Source organism: Coturnix japonica, chromosome 9 (genome assembly GCF_001577835.2).
Source record: "Coturnix japonica isolate 7356 chromosome 9, Coturnix japonica 2.1, whole genome shotgun sequence".
NCBI classification, from domain to species: Eukaryota; Metazoa; Chordata; class Aves; order Galliformes; family Phasianidae; genus Coturnix; species Coturnix japonica.
This window is the reverse complement of record NC_029524.1, coordinates 17286282-17308452: the sequence shown is the minus strand read 5'-3', so window position 1 is coordinate 17308452 and position 22171 is coordinate 17286282. Positions and strand designations below refer to the sequence as shown.

At 49.0% G+C, this 22171-nt stretch overlaps 1 protein-coding gene and 1 long non-coding RNA gene across 3 annotated transcripts in view; both read right to left on the bottom strand.

The window, feature by feature from the left end:
* TNIK (TRAF2 and NCK interacting kinase) overlaps positions 1 to 14164 on the bottom strand; it is a 133456-nt gene extending 119292 nt beyond the window's left edge. Inside the window, exon 1 of the mRNA XM_032446726.1 lies at positions 13803 to 14164. Within this exon, the coding sequence (XP_032302617.1) occupies positions 13803 to 13859 (57 nt within the window). The 5' untranslated portion in view covers positions 13860 to 14164. The remainder of the gene's footprint in view (positions 1 to 13802) is intronic.
* A 1680-nt stretch (positions 14165 to 15844) lies between these two features.
* On the bottom strand, positions 15845 to 21243 carry LOC116653867. 2 transcript variants are annotated; one of them, XR_004308459.1, is made up of 3 exons: positions 20892 to 21243; positions 20658 to 20687; positions 15845 to 17111 (listed from the first exon to the last, which is right to left on the bottom strand). It is a non-coding gene; the product is annotated as an uncharacterized LOC116653867 (long non-coding RNA). The 2 variants fall into 2 exon arrangements; XR_004308458.1 differs by lacking the exon at positions 20658 to 20687.
* Between the last annotated feature and the right edge of the window lie 928 nt (positions 21244 to 22171).

Here is a 22171-nt window from a genome sequence, read left to right as displayed (position 1 = left end):
AGGGACCTTTTTCATGCATTCGAGGAAGTGGTTCTGGTTTTGCTCTGCAAGCCACTGTGATGCACAGTGCATCCAACCTCTTGCTTCATGGGATCTGTTCGGCTCCCATCAAATTACAGCCCCATGACACCTCCCTGCATTCAGAGCTCTCTGCTTGCTCTGTTCCCTGCAGCAAGACACGACGTTACCTGTCCTCTGATAGCACCATGCTCTTTGCTAGGACTCCAGCCTTATCAGCTCACACAAACAGACTGGAACCATCAGCACAACACACACAGCGGGAAAGCAAGCCCTGCAAGACCACAGGTGGCAGCCTGCTGAAGACCTGCACAAAATAGGAAACCAGAACAGGGAGGTGCATTGTGGTTGGGCTTCCAACAGCACAGTGGCAGCCAGCAGCAGCCAAGCCCTCCTGCGGGCACTGTGCACCCAGCCTGCAGTTCCCACCCAGCAGCACAAAGGAGGAACTGCACAGCCTGAAGCAGGATTTGGCCCATACACAGCGATATGAGTCACACGGTGCAGGGATGGGAACCATTTGTAACTGCTGCTAAATTAATTGCCATTGTTGTTATTTGATTTGCTAAAACCTCCAGGGCTGGATTTTATTTTAGAAAAAAATACGAACACATCAGATTAATCAACTTAAAATAAATCAGTTTGATTTATTTATTTCTGCTATATCTACTCCTCTTTAGGCTTGGCAAGTGGCTGCATTCTTTCCATCCTGTGAAAGAAGAAGAGTGGGGGTTTTGGTTCATCGTTGTTTTAAAGGAACCTCTGCAAAGCTCAGCGAGCACAAACCACAGCCCAGGTACACTGTGGAGGAGGACAAGTGCAAGGCTGGGGCTGTTCCCATTTGCTGCAGGCACCGGCCCTGCGCCCAGGTGCTCAGGAGTGAAGTGGAGAGATGGGTTGGATCTCCTCTAGCCAGCTTTCACCATCCCTGGCTCCTTCATAAGCAGCCAGCATCCTTCCCCCTCTGACTCCCTGCCCTCAGCTGCAGCAATGCAGCAGTGCCTCTGCTAGAGCACTCCAAAGAAAAGCTCTCCCATATATTATCCTGAAGAAAATTAATCTTGTGTTCCACAGAATATTAAGCGGATTACATCTACTGCCTCCAAGGAGAGAAATGTTGATTTCCATGTATCTTGTGCTATTACTCACCTCTATTAATTTTTCTACCAGCACAACGTTAGTCATGATGATTTCCTGTTATTCAGACCGGAGCCCAACTGGCACAACACGCCAAGCAAGGGCAGCGAGCGGGGACCTCTCCCCAGCTGGCTCCAATAAGCAGCACCAAAGTCATTCACCTGCCTACTGTAAGGAGAAACCAGGAGCCTGCATGCTCAAGAAGGCTCTATGCCCTTCCAAGCTCAACAATCCAGAGCCACATGGAATGAGTGCAGCCCATGGACAGCAGTGCAAACTCAGCCTGAGCGTTTCTGGGTATCTCACAAGCAGGTTTAAAGGCCAAAAGGAGCATTTTGATGACGTTGCACAAAGTAAGGAAGGAATGCAAGGCTTGGAAAATGGGCTTTTTTCTAGTCATGATACACAATTGAGAACTGGTTTGATAAATGGAGAGATTCATACTTTCCATTTCAATCTCACCAGTCTCTGCAAAGAGAAGCAGCTTCTTAACTCCAATTTCAAGGCTCCATCCTCTCTTTTATAGCACCTAGAAAAATCCTAAGCCTACATAATAAACGTCAGAGCTGATAAGAAGTATTATCAGATAAAACAATTCACAGCTTTCCATGAGGGCAAGATGAAGAACTAACGGTCACAGAGCCAGATAAGGGTGTGCACAGCCAGAAATCAAATCCACACAAGAGCAGAAGCAGCAACATGTTCCATCTCAGGAAGCAAAACAAGCTGCAAAATATCTCATCTGCATTAGTGCCCAAGACACCACACCTGTACCTTTCACACCACTCTGTTTTTGATCCTCGAGCCCACGAACTGCTCTCCATGTACCCAAGCCTGGGATGGTTTTCTCTTTGCCTGCAGTCCCTGGAGACAGATGAGGGACTGCTGGAGACTTGTACAACTCAACCATGACCCCATGCTCTGCAGGGCCACCCTAAATCCCAGCAGAGCTGTCTGCAGCCCTACCCATGTCACTTCACCTGACCCAGCAAACCTCAGCTCCAGACTGCTGCGCAGCCCCAGGCTACAGCTACAAAGACAAATGACCATGAGATCAAGATGCCCTTGTAATCCTTCTCTCCTCTGAAGACCTGACGTATTGGAAAGGAGTATTTCATTCTGCTGGGAAACCAGTCCAGCTTCCAGCGTTTGCACAGACTGAAAGCATCATGAAGCCAGGACTGAATTGTTGCTCTAGGTCTGGGTGACAGCAAGCACCGAGCTAGCACAGTTCATGCTGTAAGAAAACTACATTAGATCTCTGCAACTGAATCCACCAGAAACCTGATACTGAGGCAAAACTCTGTTAACAACAGCACCAATCAAGGGCCCTGACAAACCCCTGCGCCACATTTTGTCAGAGCTCCAGATTGTTAGTGATACTAAAACCGGTGGCAGGCTGTCGGTACCAGGTCTGCATCAAGGGTTTCCCACATCAGCTGCTCTAAGACAGAAAGAGATGAAGTGGGCCATCCCCATCACTGAGGGCTGCTTTGGCTCTAAGTCACAACACCGGTCTTCCTTTTCCCTGCCTGACTGTTGGCTGCCTGTCTTGGTGCACTGATCTCAGTCATATATTCATAACCTGCTGGTTATCTTCTCATCTGATTGATTTCCTTCCTGAAAATTGACAACTGCAAGTTATTTCAATTCCCTGGTGTCCCAAACCTCATTCTGTGTTGGCAAATGTACAACGAAAGCATTTATTGAAAGGAATTTGCTCATCAAGCTTTGCTAGCACTGAAAGCACACCTTATCTAATCTTAGGAGAGCATAGTTTAATGACAAAAGCACAGGTTGAGAGGCCAGAAGGTTTGACTTCTACTCCCAACTCTGCCATGGCCGCAGCGCCTGCAGTGAATGCAGACAAGATGCCTGAACCCTCACCTTGATTTCCCATGCTGTAAGACTATCTGAGCATTCCTTTCCTCACAGGGGATCTTATCTGTAAACTCCTCATTAGCATCTGCAAAGAGTTATGCATCTCCGGATGCGTTTAAATCCAAGTATGAAAGAGCAGAGCAGCAGCACTGGCCGCTGAGGCTGAATTCACCCTCTTCAGTGCGCTCAAGCATTGCATTCCCCATCTGTGCTTTGGGAGAGCTTTACATTCCTACTATCTATAGGAAAGCAAAGGAAAAAAAAAAACAAAAACCCACACCACTACTATCCCACAACAGCTGGATGTGGAGATGAGGTAAATGCAGACCCAGTGTGTTCCCACGGTCAAAGAGCAGCTCACGGAGCCTCGCTTACATGGCAGGTCCTGCTCTGCTTTGCCCCAGTGCCCACAGCCTTTGTGGGGCTCTCCCAGCCCTTCTGGGAAGATGCAGAAAAGGCTTCTTCTGCTATTAATAAAAGCTTTCATTTGGAAAACAACTATCAAGCAAGGTAATATTTCAGATCTTCCAGGGAGGAAAGGAAGTCACCCCATCCTGCCCCCTTCCCACTTTTCCCACTTGCCTCAGCTGACATTCCAAGCAGATCACGCCACCAGCAGCAGTGCCAGCAACAGCACTGCACGAGCTGGGGCTGTCCCACTGCACTAAGACCTCTGCTCCAAGACGGATCCAAGTGGGGTACAGCACAGCAAAGGACAGGAGGTATGTTTGCTCCAGTCCAACCGCATGGATCAGCACCGTCTCCGAGGAGCAGAACTTGGAAAAAACATAAGGAGAAGGCTAAACTCCTTTTAAGAGAAGAGAAAAATGTCTTATTGTTCCATAATTAATGGAAAGCAGAAGAGGTTTTATGGACTCGTTGAGAAACAAGAGGGTGAGTATTAGAAAGCACAGTTCAGTATTTCATAATCACAAGGTGAGCTGCTTGCATAATACCAAAAAGGAACATAAATGCAGATATCACAAGGCCGTTATGAAACTTGGGTTTTAAATGCTCAATAACAGAGTAATTGAATTTCATGAGTGATATATTTATTATTTCTTATTCTTATCTGCAAAGCAAATGCTGCTGCCTCCAACTGAAGGACCCTGGTGAGGTGCACACATGATGGATGACCCTACTCCCATCACCCTGCTGCACCCAGGGTCCAGCACACCCCACAGCCTTGATTCCAGCTCCATTCCTGGGGGGGCTTCAAGATCACACCAAAAGAGTCTGTGAACCTGATAGGGGTGGGAGAATGAGCAAATAAACCCGAATACAACTGCACTGTGAGAGTTAACTACTAAACCCTGAACAAGCTTCTAGGTCTTCATCCCCAGTGCTTTTTGACATGAGCATGTGCTCACGTGAATTGCTCCAGTGTGAGCGGGACACACAGCCTCCCCTACAAAACACATAATATAGAGCAGCAAAATGTCAGGGAAATCAAGGGCAAATGCACACAGAAGACAATCCCTCCCCCTACTATTACTGTTATTTTTAGGCAGCCAGATTAGCTTGCAGCAGTGTTTCTTGGTTCTGATAATGAGCAGGGCTCTTGCATCTCCTCCTGAGGACACTTCCTCTGCTGGCCAGCACTCATGCGGGCGCTTTGCTTTAAACCATCTGCATGGAAGAGTTCACATGAAATGGCAAAAGTAAAACCACAACTTCACGTGCAAGGCTCTGGGCAAAGTGACTCTGGCTTTGAACACGTGTCACATCTCCTTCATTCACCACACTGCTTAATTCTCATTTATGGGGGAAGGGGACATGATAGTCTACCTACCTACAAGGCATCCCTACCTTTGAAGAGAGAGGATGCCTGCTCTCAATGGAGTAGGCCATAAGAAAGGTTTATAGGTACCCTTGGGTCCTACTGCATTGCCAGCTTCTCTTCATAATGAAACGGTCCTCCTTCTACCAGGCAGTTCTGTTGCTAAGGCACTATGCCACAATTTTCTGCAACACAACCACTCGCATATTCAGTGTCCTTTGGTTGCTTCTTAAGTACTTAAACCTGCTGCTCCAATATCCCGTGCCAGCCAGCCTGGTGCAGAGGGCAAGAGAGACTGCAAAGCTGGTGGCAGAAGTGTGGGACAGGAGAGCAGCAGGTTCACCAGAAAGGAAAGCTCAGGAAAAATAAATAAACAAAAGTCCTCAGTGAGGAGCAAGGTGTCCCCACCACACAAGAGGACAGAGCTGAGACTGCTCAGCCTCCAAAGCTGTGCCCAGGCTCTGAGCCACTTATGGCTTCCCAGTGAGCTCCTGCCCAGGGCCACAACACCTTCCAGTCTGTCTCTCTTTCTTCTGTGGATCGTAAAACCACATTTATTGAGGAAAAGCAACAGTCCAACATGCAGAACCATTTAAGTTGCCTAGTAGATGATTAACAGGCAGGTACTCAGTCAATAGCTACTGCAGCACTCCAGATCATTCACAGCCATAAATGCATCCTGCACCCTCTTGGCAGACGTCAGAGGTGAGTTTGCAGGGAGACTGCACCCATCAAAGCCCTGGCTGCAGGCAAGGACCCAACCACGGGTCATCCCTTGGCTTCCAATCCCCTCATGGTGGTGGATTTTGTTCCAGCCATCCTGCTTCACTGTTACACCTTGGCCATGCTGCCAGGCTGTCCTGTAGACCCCAGGCCAAGCCCTTGCCAGGCAGACTTTGCAGAGGTGGCCATGGCTCCCACCCTCTGACAACACTGCACTCACACAGGAAGGCAGAAGGCTCTTTAAAACAGAAGTGAAAGTAGTGTACCTCCTCAGGAGCCTTTGCCTTTTCATCTCAGGGTCCCCAAGAGTCCTGTAAAGGTTCTACAGAGCTCTAAGCATCGGCAATTTTTAAGCAGCAATATCCTGAACACTCTTCCTTGCCCTGGCTTTTATAACACACAACAAATAAGTTATTGGGATTTGGCACTTTCTCCTTTAACAGGCCACCATTAACAAGTGACTCATATTACACTGCACTGTGAGTCATCTCAGCAGAGGTCACCATCATAAGCGACAGCGATTCCTCAATTATTTCCTTCAAGCTGAACTAAAGGTATACTGTTATGCTCATTTTACATCTGCTCTCTCCTACTTTCCCATCCGCTGTTTCATGAGAAGCTTGGAGTTTTCACCTTATGGCCCAACCTATATCCAGAGGATCCATTCCACTGCAGTATAGTCACAAATACTGGGCATGCAAATGCATTTTCAGCTACGGCACAGAATGACTTCTCCATCCCTCCATGCAGTGTTGCTTATCTGGTGTTAACAGGTTGCTGTTCTTCCACCTTCTTGCTTTTTCTACTTTATAACGTACATTTTCCATCAACCCAAGGCTGGTCCAGAGCTCAAACACAATCACCACTGACCTTACCAAGTCTGTGCCTCCAAGAGCAGGTGCAAAGCACAGCAAGCAAAGCCTCTCTGAACTATGCCCATCTACATGTGACTAATAAGAAGCTACTACAAGCTATGAGCTGAACAGGTAGAAAAGAAGTCCTTTTCAGATTCCAGTTAGCTAGGCAGCCCCACATTTCAAAGGGAGCACTGAGCAAATTTATGCAACTCATGGTAGAGCATTTCCAGCATTGAACTGAGACGCCGGCAGGTGCCTTGTGGAGACAGAGCTCCCCAAACACTAAATTAGGAGAGGGCAGCTGAGATCCCTCAGCATCCTTGCCAGGGATGGGCATGACCACTCCAGGGTGCCTGGCTCAAAAAACACAGTTTTGTCCATTAGAAAACACAGCCATTACCAGCCCAGTCACCAGCACAGCACTCTGTGTTGATATTTATAGCAGCCAAACATTCTAACAGGGAGCAGGGAAAGTCACAGTGGCTGAAATTCACTTTGGAAACCATCTGAAAACCGCTCTCACTACTGGAATCCCATTTAGCTATTACAGCTTCTTGAAACATACTAATACACTGGTCCCCGCAGAATAGAAATAGGAAGGACAGAGTCATCACAGTATTTACTGAGGCTAATCAATACGTGAACACTGAAGATTTATTGCAGCAAAGACAGCCTGTCTGCATGGCCAGAAAATGCATTTAAAGCCCTTTTAATTTTGCTGCCTTGGCCTCTGTTTTTAGTTCAAAGCACATCCATTTTTTGCACATCCATATTTCTAGATGTACCCAAATGGAGGAATCTATGGGCACACAAAAGAAGCCCTCCTTGGCACACCTTCAGAAGAAGAGAAAACGCAACACAGAGAGGTTCAAGTGCAGCCAGCCTTCACATGCAAGTTCAGGTTTATGGCAAATGAAACAACACCCAAAAGCAATGGGAACAGCAACCTTGACTGCAGACGAGCAGCATTCCCAGTGGGTCCGTGCCTTCCTCTCTGCTTTTCTCATTGCATGGAAATCTCACAGGAAAACTGACTCATCCCATCCATCACCAAACTGCACAGGGATACCTGTGGCTCTAAGGTAACCTGCCAGCCTTCAGCATCAGCCAGCCTCCACAGAAGAAAGATCTGTAGTTAATTTATTTCCCTTGCTTTAGCAGAGATGGTGACCTTTTATAATCCTTTCTTCTCCACAAATCTTCCTCCTTTTCCCATGTTCCTTCCTTCAAAGAAATCTGGCTGCTTTTGGCCCACAGAACTCAGCTCCACACTCACTTTTAGTCCGCCTGTGCAAGTTAAAACCATATATACCACATTTCAAACATAATAAACTTCTGCCATCGATATCAGCTATAAATGCACAGATCCAATCTGGACATTTGGGGCTGTTCTGAAGGTCTGTGTGCCAGGTACACGTGATCTGAGCTGTTTGCTGTATCAGCCACGTGGCTCAGGGTGCAATACTTCTAAGAAGCATGGCAGCAAGACAGGAAGGAGATCTGCAACTTCTCTTTTGCCAGTTTATCTCGAAATCATATTAAGCTTTTATGCTTTTGTACAGAAGAGAAAGGAAAAGGCAAATCTATGCTGATTTACAGCGAGATTTCTATTGTTGCCTGGACATCAAACAGCACCCAATTAGTCCTGCAAGGATCTGACCCACAAATTATGAAAATAAATGCCTCGGAAGCTTTGATCTCTTGTATTTCTGTAGCATGCAACAGCAATTATTAGGCACATTTTATTACATCCAAGTTGCTCCATCTCATCCTCAGCAAAGGCTCTGCTGTCTCAAACGCATCCTACAGGCTCCATCCAGCAGATTAAGGGCATGGTCCCAAACAGTCGCTTCTGTCATGCACCGAGCACATGACTCAGCTGGCAGGAGGCTTTTTCCTGCTGAGTTTCAAAATTAGGAGCAAAGAGAATTTTTAAAAGGAGGGGGAACGAGGGGGAAGTGTCAGCCACCGAAATGGAATTCTGGAGTCTTTGTTAGTTTATAAAGGAATATACATCCTTTGCGATCCCCTTCGCTTGTGAGAAGTGTTGCCTTCAGCAGGGCTAAACAATGTATCTCTTTCTGTCCTCTGAAATGACACTGCTGAAGGAAGCAAGCAATAACTGTAACAAAAGGTTTCATGCACGCTGGAGCTGAAAACCACACGTGCGCTCACACGAACAGAAACACATCCGCCCACCCTCGCTGCAGTGGCAGCATTAAAACACAGAGGATGTTACACTGGGGCTGCTCAGGCTTTACTCAGCAGAGCAGCTCACAGCGAGCCTCACACCTGCCACAGGCCACCACATTCTGTATGGGGGAAGGATGGGACTGCGTGAAGCAATCCAGTCTGAATTAATGGCAAGAGGGTGGTGTTTGTACGAAGCCATTAATATCTGATAGACTTTCTGTAGCAGAGCTGGTTATCAGCAGCAGAACAAAGTGCATAGCTCCTGCTGCATTCGCAGCCATTCATCAGCTGAGCACAGGGTGGTGAAGGCTGTTTGCACACCTACTGCAGGAGGAAACGCTGGTTCTCAGCAACACAAGACGCATCTGGATTCCCCAGCACTGGCTGCCTGATTACAATCATCTATAATTTACTGCCAATACAGAACCCTGAACTTCTGGCACGCACTGCAGAAAATTAACATTGAAAAGCAACATTCCAGATCAAAGGGAAAATGGCTCTCTGCACTCTCAAAGCATTTGCCATGACAAAATAAAAATCAGGCGTGCAGAGAGCTGTAACTGAGGTTTGATTAAACTCCTTATCGATGTTACCCCACCTTGCCTGTTCTGCCTCTCCTCCCAGTGACAAGTGCCCCAGGACTGGCCCCTACGTGCTGAGCATCCTCATCCCATGGGACACAGTCATATGGTTGGGGAACAAACCGTACAGCCAAGGCTCAGCACCTCACCCTTCACACCCCGACACCACATCCCATGGCTGCCCTTGCTCCTTTCATGCCCCACACTAACATTAGCTTCTCCCTGGGGCAGGCACAGGAGAACTGGCAGGATTCTCTCCATCTGTATTTTAGGCAGGAAGAAATCAGGCAGGGATCAATACTGTGTCCTTGCTCACAGGGCTGAGGCACGGGCTGGTGCTGATGTATATAATGACGGGTGCACAGTGGCTGTGGGTGCATTAGAGGGTAGTCAGGCCTGGTTTGCAATGAGCAGCTCAGAGTCCAGGCTCAGGGTGTGACTGCAGCTTACGCATGACCTGGCAACACAGAAATAATGACTTTCAAGTGCACCTCTTCCTCAGCACAGTGATTAATTTCAGGAGATTTACATCCTGATCAAATAGAAATGGTTTTCTCCCTTCACACCCTATAAACTGTCCTTAGTTTACACTGATTGAGGCACTGATGGACAACATCCAAGAGGGCCTAACCTCGTGAGTTCCAGCTAAACACACACTTGTGCTGAACGCAGGTCCCAAATAACTGCATGGCAGCACAGCATGTAAAACACAACATAAAGATGCCTTGAATGTTCATCTCCAGAAGTCATCTCCAGTAAAATTAGTTTCTCTTTCTATTTAAGAAGAAGGTGACCTTTGCAAAAGCTGCCTCGGTTCTGTTGAGCGATGGTTTTTCAAAAGGAGTTGGAAGAAGCAGCTTAACGTAATGCTGCAGAGATAATGCTCCCGAGTGCTGGCTGGAGTGCTTACACCCCATTAGGACTTCTCCTAAATCTTTAATGATTCTGAAATACTCCATAACATGAAGTTCTGAATGCAGGGCAATGCCAGCACGTTGGGGCTTTTTTTGTTTGTTTGCTTTGATTTTAATAAGAGAGTTTTTAATCTTCACTGGCAATGATCGACGAATGGCCAGTGAGCTCCACTTCTATACAAAGCACATCTAGAGGAACAGCAGTGACATTTTTGGGTTTCATCCAATTCTTCCCAGCAACAGCTAATACCCACCGGCTCCTTAACTCCGCGCTGTCTCCTCTCCTAGTAAAGGCCAGGCGTTCCCAAAACAACCAACGATTTTAGGATCCAGTTTCCAGAGAGTGCATGGTCAGCACTCTGCAGAAGTCAATAGCAAAGCCTTGGTTTTTGTTAACAAGCCCAAAACAGAGCGACATCCAGGTATGCAAAGATAACAATTGCTCCTCCCCCAGAAAGCCTGTTTCTAAGCAGGAAACCTTCTGCCAAGCTCAGGTGAGCGCATTCGCAGGGATAAGAGGCACAGCTTTAAGGAGAGGATCTCAGTCCTGAGCCCCCCATGTGCTGCAGAGCATGAGCAGGGGACAGGGCCAGCTCCAGGCAGAGCACCCGAAGCGTATCCGCTGCTGCAGCTGCAGAGCCCGTGGCCATCGCCGCATGTCAGCCAGGAGCCAGGCTGCAAACAGACATGGCGCAGGGAAAGCTATTGACCTGGATATTTTGGAGGGATCGAGGCCACTGGCTTCAGCACGAGATGACAGCATTCACCCCGACACATGCTGAAATCAAATGGGAAGAGAGCAAAGCCAGCGCCGTCCTGACGGCTCTCCTGTGGCGCTCAGCTGTGCATGCAGCACCATGGAGCACAGCCTGCTGCAGCACTGCTCACATGCGTTCTCATTTTCTTCCCAAAGAAAAAAACAACAGCAAAATCTGCTCTGTCAACAACCTGCATAAATCCCTGCATTAATCATGATTCTGCTAATAGCAACGCCAGGCCGTGGGGCTATTCACCATGCTGAGCAGACCAGCAGAAATACCTCCCAGCCTGGACAAAAGAACATTATAATGCAGTTTATCTTATCCCCTTGTCAGTGTAATACGCAGCACTACCTGTTCAATGGCCTCATCATTTTAAATTACAGTTTTCTGCAACATTAACAGTGCTCATTACCAGTGCTACGAAGACCTCTATTGTAAGAGCCCTCCTGATGCCAGAGCTTCTCCCTGCAGTCCTCGCTGTGCTGACACAGGGGACACCTGGCTACCATGGCAATGAGCGCAGGATAACATGATTGATAGAAATATGTTGCAAAGGAGGCAGAAGCAAGCCCGAGGTGTGCTCCGAGCTGCAGCAGGCCATGCACTGCAGTCAGAATTTGGTGCTTTGTTCCAGGCTGTGAGTGCATGAAGCAGCACAGCTCAGCCAACATAAACCCATGTAGCAAAGCACAAGTGCACGGGGGCTTTGGTGTCCCCTCTGCACCCAGCCCTGCACACACCTTTGTGCTCCATTCGGATGGGGCATGCTGGCAGAGGTCCACCTTCTTTATTTCTTTATAGGTGTTGGCATGTTGTTCTTCAAACCCAACCTCCTGGTACACCTCAGTGACTCAAACTTGGCGATAAGCAGCCCAAGAGCTTCCTCTCCCCACTGCTAAGAAGAAACTATTCTCCCCCCTCCTAGATTTTGAGTCACCCCAGCAGCCACCCCTCACCTCTCTGAGCAGACACAGCAGCAGCTCCCCCACCCAGACCCATCCACAGCACCAATCCCGACATTCCTCTCATCTTCCCATAAATGACATTTTGCAAGGCTCGGGGAATTACGCCCTGCTGCCGAGTTTTGTGCTCAGGCAGCAAATTTACTATTGATTTCTGATTCAGGCCCTGCAGAATGATTCACGCTTCTTGCCCGATCTGCTGAATTTATGACCTTTAACAATTATTCTAAGTGCTAAAAGAGCTTGGTTTGGAAGAAGATCTATTCCCTGGCAAATTAAAGCCCTATTCTTGTCTCCCTTATAAACCAACATATCTCTCATGATTTAAAAGAAAGCACCGTAACAGGTCTCTCCCCCCATCAGGAGACTGCCTCCTGGATACAGCCAACTTCTTCTAATCCTAATCTTATAGTGGGAGTCCAAAAATCCCAACTATATAATGGTACTCCCCAAACCCCCTTCCTGCAGGAGTAGCCCCCCTATGAAACCCTCCCAAGGGCTGGGCTGGGAAGTGGGGGGGCTTCGTGTTTTCATGCCCTGGGGGCTTGCAGACAGGCAGGGGTAGAGATTTCCTCATAAAATGAAAACAAAATCCAGGCTGCATCTTGAGCACAACACTATTAAAAAGCCACAAGAACAGAGGAGCTGAGCACGTGGGGGTAGTCTTAAAAGGAACTAGTGACCTGGTTCACATACAGCTAACGCTGATGGTTAAATATAGATACATACACGGCTAATGGGGGTGGGGGAGAAGCAGAGGGCCCTCCCTTCCCCCCCCAAGGACACCTCTACCCTTGATTAACCCCAGTGGTTCCAGCTCCCTCCCACCCAGCAGGGAAGGGACCACTGCAGGTCCCCTCCCCACAGGATGGCGATGGGTCCCAGCCTGCTGTGCACCACGTCCTGCTGAGCAAACACTCACACTATTAATCAGCCAGAAACTCACCAGGAAAAAAAGTAGGGCAAGTGAACAAAGACTGATTTTTGTTGTTGTTCTTTTTTTTTTTCTTTCCACTGAAACAAATACTATTTCTGATTCTAAAAACGTACTCGCACTTGTCCTTAGCTGGTTCTGCTACATTGTATTTCTTTCTCTACGCCAGCAGGTTGATGGAAGCAGCCTCCCATCAGCCTCCCACCCCCAGCACTGAGCTGCTGAGAGCGAAGGGATGGAGAGGAAAGGGGAAAAAGGAGAAGAAAAAAAACAATAACAAAAAAAAACTTGCAGGAAAAAGGCCTTGGGGGTGGCATCGGGCCACAGGCGGAAGCTGACACGTTCGACATTTCAAGGGTACGGCAGCAGGACAGCGATATCTCAAAGAGGGGAAGAGAGGAGGGGGCACAGCGGGCGCTGCGTGGGAAGCGGTGCGAGCATCCGCATCCCGCATCCCTCATCCGCATCCCACGTCCCTCATCCGCATCCATCCCGCATCCCCGGCCGTGCGTCCCTGCGTGCGATTAACGGAGCGCGACGAGACGCGGCGCTGCCCGTCCCCGCTGTGGGCGGGGGGAGCTCCGCGCGGCCCCCACCCCAAATCACAGCGGGGAGCGGCCCCACGGCGCCCCATAGGAGGGGCAGGAGGGCACTGGGCGTACACACACACACACACACACACGGAGCCGCGTGCCCGTAGGGTGCGTACACACATCAGGGGCACGCGCATATAGACGTGCGTGTGTGCAGAGCCACATTTCCATGCGTGCAGGCTGTACGCACGTACACTTACATACATGGGGGGACATGTACATGCTTTATCCACGCGTTTACACACACACACACGGACACAGGCACGTACGCTTGCACAGGAGCAGATGTACATGCACGTACATTAACACACACGGACAGACGCACACATGTCCATACCGACACGCACATGCACCTCCATAGGCGCAGGCACGTCCGCACACACAGCCCGGCGCTCCCGCACGTGTGCACCGCCCGCAGCTCGGCCCCGTTCCGCCCCGCAACCCTCAACCCTCCGCCGTGCTCCTCACCCGCAGCGCCGAGAGGTCGATCTCGTCCAGGCTCCGTGCCGGAGAATCGCTCGCCATGTTTCCTCCGCCGCCTCCGGCGAGGCGGCCCCGCCACCACCGAGCTGGCAGTGGCGGCCGGCGAGGCGCTAGAGCTATTTAACGCCTCCCCTCATGCGGGGCTGCCGGGGAGGGAGAAGCTGCCGCCGCCGCCCCTGCCCCTCCGCCCGCACCGCGGCACCTAGGGGCGGCTATAGGGGCCGCTATGGGGCGGCTATAGGGGCTGCCGGCGGGCAGGGCACGCCGCGGGCTGCGCCGGGATGGCGGCTGCGGCGCCGCATCGCATCGCATCGCCGCCCGCCCGGCCCAGCTCGCCGCCGGGGCCGCCTGTCAGTCAGTGATGGGAGGGAGGGGGCGGGCAGGGGGCGGGCGGAGGAGCCACGCGTGGGGATCGCGAGGCCTTTTGTCTGCGTGGGGCCGCGCTCCGTGTTGGGGATGGGGAGACGCTGCCCGGCTTTGTACGGCTCCGTGCGCGGCTGCGCCCCGGGGTTGAGCCAGGTATCGCATCCGCACCCCAAAGTGACCCCAAGATGAGCTGTCCCCAGCCATCGGCTGGGTCAGTGTGTTGCATTTGGCCGAGAGCCGTCGTCTAGAATTCATAGAATCGTTAAGGTCGGGAAAGACCTCTCAGATCATCCAGTCCTGTCCATCCACCACTGTTGCCCACTAAACCGTGTCGTAAAGTACTACATCTGTTCTCTCCTGGGAAACCTCCAGGGATGGTGATGGTGACTCCACTGATCCCAGGGCAGCCTGTCCCAGTCCCCATGTCTGACAGCTCCTTCTGGGAAGAAACATTTCCCAGTACCCAAAGGCAGCCTCTCTGCTGCAACTTCAGGCCATCACCCCTTGGCCTATCACTGTGAGCATTGGCCGACCCCCACCTCGCCACAACCTCCTCTCAGGGTGTTATACAGAGCACTAAGATCTCCCCTGAGCCTACTCCAGACTAAACAACCCCAGAAATGGCCCAAACCCCTCCACGCCCCACTAAGCAGACTCAGCACTGAGTGTTTTCCCTGTTTCCCTTTTTTCGGATGTAGTTTCTGCCAACCCAGGTGCCATGTATAAATATATATGTATAAAAAATCTGTTGCCTTTGAGAAAACCGTATGGGAGCTGTGCTGACAACATCAGCTCTCCCCGGCTCATGTCAGGATCTCACAATATGCAGAGCTGGGAAGTGGAAACCCTACACATGAGTCAACTGGCAGGCGGATGGGGTTTTCTTACACTTTGGGCTGGAGATGCGCTTTGTGCATTGCAAACGATCGCAGTTCATTGCAGGGAGGGTGGCAGTGAGGGGTTTTGGGTTGGGAAGCAAAGCCTGGTGCATGTGAGGTGCGTGGATGGGGTCACAGTGTTGGATGGCTTCATTCCCTTCATCCAACCCACAGATCCTCTACGTCTTGTGCAATGATCGGTCCTCAACTCTTTTAGTGCCTCTCTGTATACGCTCCTTCTGCCAGGAGCATCCAAACAAAACCTTGCAATTGGAGTTGTTATGACAGGAAGCAAAGCGCTCTGTTGAATCAGCCCAAAATGTTTTGCTGTGAGTCAGTTGAACACAAAAGTTGCACTTCCACCTGACGTGCCAGAGCAGGAGCTGGGGCACCTCTCCTACAAACAGCTTCCTGAGCTCCTTCCCCACCCCATGCTCAGCTCTGCAGAAACTGGGACCTTGGTGGCAAAGTGTTTGTGCCATTTCACCCCCTTTTGGAAGACAGAGACATATAACAGCATCAGCTTTTCCTACAGGATGAAGTCCCCAGCCTTGGTCAGTGAGCACCTTAATGAGCCAAAAAGAGCTCACCTGTTGGTGGTGCAGGGCTAATGTCGGGTCGGTGGTTTTGATTTATTCATTAAAGGGCATCAGCTCACATATAAACTATTCTGTTCAGTTGACCTCTGCATAAAATTAAATATAATCACCCAGCAGTTCCCCTGCTGCTGTGTTATGGGGTTGGATGTGGAATTAGTAAGTCTAAACAACGTGCAAGGCCTTGTCTGATTAGCAAGATCTTCAGGTGCTCCGTGTTTTGGATCCTTTATTTTGTCATTTAACCACTTTAATTCCCACCTCTTCTGTGAAGAAATAAACGTCCAAGGGAGCCCTCCTGTCATATCTTTTATAGTCATTTAAAATGTGCCAGTTGTGTGTGTTTAGGAAGCAATCAAAATCCTATTTTTGCATTGTTTGCTGCAAACCAAATGCCTTGCTCCTAACAACCCAGTTCCTGTAGCCCCACAGAGGAATACTGATTTATCCCTTTGTTACCAAGATCTCAAGGATAGCATCCATACGCAGCAAGAGAGCCACATCCCCTGATTCAGGAGGGAATGCTTTAGAGCCCATTCAATACAGCACAAACTGCTCTGCTCCTGAGTGCTGCCTTTGCTACCCTCTCCATGGAGGCTGCTTTCTCTCCAAATTCCTTTTATCAAAACTATTTAGCCTCCTGATATGTACTTTTTTTGTTTTGGTTTGTTTTCTGCTGATCAATCTGGATCTGAGCTACCCCGAGACAAACAGCATTTAGACTCACTTTCCCTCTTCTATCTTGGCTCGTCTCACAGACCAAAGACAGCCCCAGGCCTGGGAAACACCTGACCTGAAGCCACCCCCATCTGGCATTAAACACAGATCAGTCGAACAAGAGAAACTGGCTCTATCTTTTGTCAGATGCAAATTGCTGGGAGTTAATTAAGACACATTTCAGGATCAGTGAGGGCTGTTGGTTTTTTTTCTCCTTAATGTTAATCTGTCCTGAGGTGTGGGTAGGGTTCTTATATCTCCTTAGCAAGGGGGGTTACAAGGCTGGAGATGCACAGAGCACTCAGCAAAGTTGTTCATAGCAAAGGTCCCATGTGTGCAGGGTGCTCAGAGCCTTGGCACCTGCAGGCCAGAGGCAATGTGGGTCCAAATCCTTCTTGGCATACTTATTTTTCTGGATTTTCATTTCTTTTTTTATTGATTGATGCCTTCCCCATGGAGGTAGAGCTTCAGCACCAAGTGATTCTGCCTTTTTGCAAGCGTGCTGAATGCTGTTTTGCTTCCCACTCACAGTCAATGACCAAAGCAGAAGCCAGTCAGAAAACAACTGGAGGTACTTGAAGCAACTTAAAGCGATCCTCTGAGTAGTGCTTAACGTGGTGTCTGAGTAGGTAGACAGGGCCTGGGCCAATTGCTGGTGCTTTATGTGGAGGTTCTCTCAGATATGTTTACTTCCTCATGCCTGCACGGAGATGTGGCAGTCTATGAAAGCGCTGCTCCTGGAATTAGATGAAAATGGCTTTTAAAAAAAAAAATAAAAAAGGAGAAGAGTTTTTAGGTCCTGTCATAACAGGGAGATGCTTAAAAAAGATAACCCAAATGTTCACTACAGGCAAGACATGCTGTGCTTTCAAGAAGTGGATGGAGGATTTCAAAGACATCAAACATTCTGGCTTGCTGAAACACAAAACCACCGTCAGAGCTCCCACAAATATCGCCTCACCCTGTCAGAAAGGATTCTATGTGTGTAAATATACACCTATTCCTAGACTTTATGTGTGGAAGTTGTTCCATGGCAGGCAGCAGGAGGGTGGCTCCAGGCTGCCTTCAGGCCCAGGAGATCCTGCAGTTTGGATATTCTGACTGACAGGCCATCACAGAAAGCAGCAGACTGCCTTCAACTTCAGTTCTGTGCCCCTCTGAAGGCCTTTTCCAGCCTGCAATATGGAACAGCCTTCCCTCCTACCAGTCCCAGCTAAAGGCATTACCACCACCTACAGACAGAAAAGTCTGAGAGTGTGAAGAGCCAGTGAGGAGATCAGCCAATGTGGCTGTGCCAGCTCCTCACTATGAACGTGCCCTAGTGACTAACACAGTCAATGCAGACATTGCCCCTCAAGAACCCTGAAGCCTGTGTCACCAAGAGATACCTCCAGAGAGCCACAAAACAGACAAGGAGATTGTAGCAGAGGCCGGGCAGTGGGGAAAGCCAGGTCAGCCCATGGAGCTGTGTGGGGTTACACAAAACAAGAGGAAACAGGTGTTGTCAGACAAGTCGATCGTAGCATCAACACGTGATTTACAAGAAATGAAAAATCACTGAAACACCGGGCAGGAAATGAGGTGGTTTTGAAAATGAGAGTCTGTGAAAGATGTGGAATGACTTGATGTGAGCCAGCGGTGTGTGCTTGCAGACCTAAAAGGCAACTGCATCCTGGGCTGCAGCACAGGGGGGGTGGCAGTGAGCAGGGAGAGGATTGTCCCCCCTCTGCTCTGCCTTTGTGAGGCCCTACCTAGAGTGCTAAGTCTGTTTAGACTGTCTGATAGTGATAGGATAAGGGCAAATGGTTTTAAACTAAAAGAGGGCAGATTTAGGTTGGATGTTAGGGGGAAATTTTTCACTCAGAGAGAGGCCCTGGCACTGCTGCCCAGAGCTGTGTGCCCCATCCTTGGAGGTGCCCAGTGCCATGAATGGGCAGCCTGAGATGGTGGAGGCAGCCCAGGGGGTTAGGACCAGGTGAGCTTTAATGTCTATTTCAACACAAGCTGTTCTATGACTCCAATCGAGAGAACAGAAAGGAGAAGCTTCCTTTCCCCTCTGACTAGGGGAAGCTGGGACTGGTCTGTGCCCTTAACCTGGGCTATGGTAAATGTATCACAGCAAGAAACCATTAGCTAGAAACAAAATAGCACGAGGATTCTGGGACACTCAGACAAGCACACTTAATGAATGCAGATCAATACCAAGCAGCAGAGTTGTGGCTGAGTCCCATTCCCCTGTGTGCCAGCGTTGGAGTAGGAAGGATGAATTGGAAAATTTCCTTTGAAATTGTGGCCCCTACAGGCTCAAAGCAGATAGTGTATTAAAGGAGAGAGATTTGAAAGTGACAGTATATACTTAATTCATCTCAGGGTTTCAGAAGTATGTGCTTCTCAATTTGCTTGCACTGAGGATACTGAAGCCTCTGCCCATCCTATGGTTCCAAGGTGGGCCCTTTGAAAGCAGGCAGTGATGAGTTTTCCCAGTTGATTTTCTCCCTGCTATCCATTATGTACCACTTGGCTTTTAACAGCATAGACAGAATGCACTGAACGCAGGGAAATAATAACTGGAAAAGGAAGAGTATGAAGTGCCAAAACCACAGTTTCCCTTATGTGGTATATATGACAGCCCAGCATAAAATAAAGTCAAAGGTGCTGCTGTAAAACAACTGATACAGGAGTAAAATAAACAGGGATCAATCCCTGGATGTGACTTGACTGATGAAGGGGGAACTGACCAAATCCACCTCAAAGCACTGGGTGACAGCTGTGGGCACGGGATCAAGTTGTCACAGCCAGAGAGCTGAGCAGGAGTGAGACACAGCAAGTGTGACATGAGGCCAAAGCACCATGTGATGGGTTTGAGTGGAAGAGAGCAGGCTGGATTTGCTGGTGAGCAGCAGCAGCAGAGGTCTCTGGACTGATAGTCAGTATGCGAGGTGGGCCCATGGTGAGATCCACAAGCCTTGAGATGACAGCAAGCTGCACACACCTCCATAAGGTTAATACCTCCAATCTACCAGGATGCTTCCCCTCTGCAAAACATCTCTAGGTTATTTAGATGTTACAGAAGAATTCAGTGCTTTACTCAGTTAGGAAGTAAGAAAGGCATATCCCAACAGAAAATCCAGTATTCTCTGCATAGGTGGACTTGGTGATTTATGAGCAGTTGCACACCTAAATGACACACACAGCAAAGTGGGAGTTCTGCAAGCAATGTAGCTGACACAGGCTGTTTGCTGAAGGGGAATTAGGCTGTTCCTCTGCAAAACTGAGTGTTAAGAGCTAGTCTGGCTGCAAGTTGATGGCTGTCAGACTGCTGAAACCCACACTGCTATGGAAAATAGGATTTGGGCTCCTGAAATGCTCTGGCTCTCTTTCAGCTTTGATTTTCTCTCTTTTCTGTCCGTAACATCAGCTAGTGTAAGAGTTGAGATGCAGCTGGCCTAAAATTACCTATTAAAAATGGTGAAAGAACCTGTAAGACAACTGTAAGACAGCAGCTTCTTCCAAGCATACAAAGCAGCCACATTTGTCTTCACCAGTTTTGCCTTACACTGATTCAGGTCCTGACATTGCAGGACAATAAGCAATTCAGAAACAAAATGAGCACATCAGTCTAGTATTAATGTTGAGATTAAACACAGTAAAACTAAGAGAAGCAGCAATAATTTCATCAGAAAGATATAAGTTTATAGGATGAAAATGGCCCTACTTCACATTGCATTGGAAAATGTCTCAATCTTAGGAAAACCAGTCTGAGACTGCAATCTTTGGGAGGAGAAGGGAAACCAAATACTGGCTCTGTGCTTGTAGTCTGCCCTGCAAGGAGCAGGAACTATATGGATGCTGACAAACAGATTTTGGCTCTACTGAACTAAGTTTCTGTTTGAAACAGCACATCTCAGCTTGGGGAGATCTGTGCTGCTGATGCATTTTGAGTGATTTCTGCTTAAACCTTTCTGATACAGTAAATAGAGTAATAATGAATTGACAGGACATAGGGAGTGCACAGACAGACTGGAACCCAAATTTGGAATTTGATTATTCAGGCTTTTTTTAGGGCAACAAGCAGCAAGTGCAGTGCAACACATGCTCGTGCAGCACAAGAGCTTGATGGTGATGTGTCAGCTTGAATGAATGATTCATTATTCCACACACGTCCTGGCTCCTCAGCCACTCCAGACTGTGCCCATCTGGATCTCAGGAGAAATTCCTCGAGTGTGTAATTGTGTATAATGTGATCATCCTGCAGCAGGAAATAGGTTCGTAAGCATTCTTACCCAGCACAATTGATGTCACACAGATACGGCCTGCAAGGAAACACAGTGGAGAGATGCATTGCAGCGAGCCGTTTGAGAGCTAATACAGCCTCCTGGGAGCCACATTTTAGGCAGGGAACATATTTAAGCCCAAACAAGGAAGGCACATGCAGTATTTCAATTTAAAATGGCTTGGTGTGGCTACATTCAGGGGAAAAGGGCAAAAGAGAGAGGGAAAAGAGAGGGCTTGCTAACCTGCAAGTGCTGGGGAGAGGATGGGTGACAAGACAGGAGCATGGAGAAGGATGCTGACAGGTGATGGAGCCGAGGGCACCTTCCTCCTCCTCTTCCTCCTGCACTGCTGTGGCTGCAGGACCCGCAGGCGGTGGGACCCACTCCAGCTCACAGCTGCTGACAGTCAGCATCGCTCACCTGTGTCAGAGCCGGGATTCAGGCTGGCTGAGCCCGCAGCACCCTCTAGAGGATAGCAGGCACTCAGCCCTGGCTGCCAAGGAGGGCGTGGGTGCGCTGCGTGCCATCCTCCTCCAGCCCTGGCTTTACATGAGGTTCTGTCCCCTGCTCTCGCTCAGGCTGCAGGACACACAAGAAGAGTGAGGTAAGGTTACCTAAAAGTGACCTGTCCCTGAAACTATGCTTTAGTGTGGCCCTGAGGAAGAATAGCTTAAATTCCTTAGGTAATGAACAAACAGCTGCATTGCATTTGTATTGTGCAGTCCTATTGCTGAGCTCTCTTCAGCTCTCTTCTTCTGGGCAGTACAGTCCTAGAGCATATGCGTTTCACCTAGGCTGTGCTATGTAAAAGGCAGGAGATATTGGAGGACATGCATCCTCTGACTGCTCTGCTTTTCCTTTCTGCAGTTCCTCACTTCTGATATTGTCAAAATGGGTCTTTTCCACACAAAGCCATTACTGTGTCTCAAACCAATTCCACATGCATTTACGTTCCTGAGGTTGAAGGGCTTTGTACCTCATTCACGAACCGTCTACCTACCTGAAAGGGGAAAGTGCCTAAAATGTGAGAGTCTAAAATGTGAAATCCTAAAGCATAAGGAAGCACTGACATTTGAGGTCGCACATACATCCTTCAGATCAAAGCAAAAAAAATGTTGTGCAAACAGACTGACTCTTCTCCTGAAGTCTCGGACATACAGCAAGCAGGTTGCAGCAGACCTGCTGAAGCCTGTTTGGAGCCCTTTAATATGAACTGGACCAGAGGAGAACAAGATAAGGATGCCAACCTAGCAAAAAGAGTATCAATTGCAAGCACTTTTCTGCCTGTTTTGGTGCCTTTGTGGGTGCCCAAGCTCTGTAACAACCATCACATGCCCTGCTGTTCCTCCCAGCCCAGGACTTGCAGCCCAGCACTGCTGTCCCTTATCCAAACACGCAGCTTGGCTCAGGGCGGCTCTGCATGGGAAGGTGTCAGCAGGGCCCCCGAGCACCACGCAGACCGCTCCTACTTCCTCTGGGCACCACTAACTCAGATAACAAACCTGCAAAGCTCTGATAACACT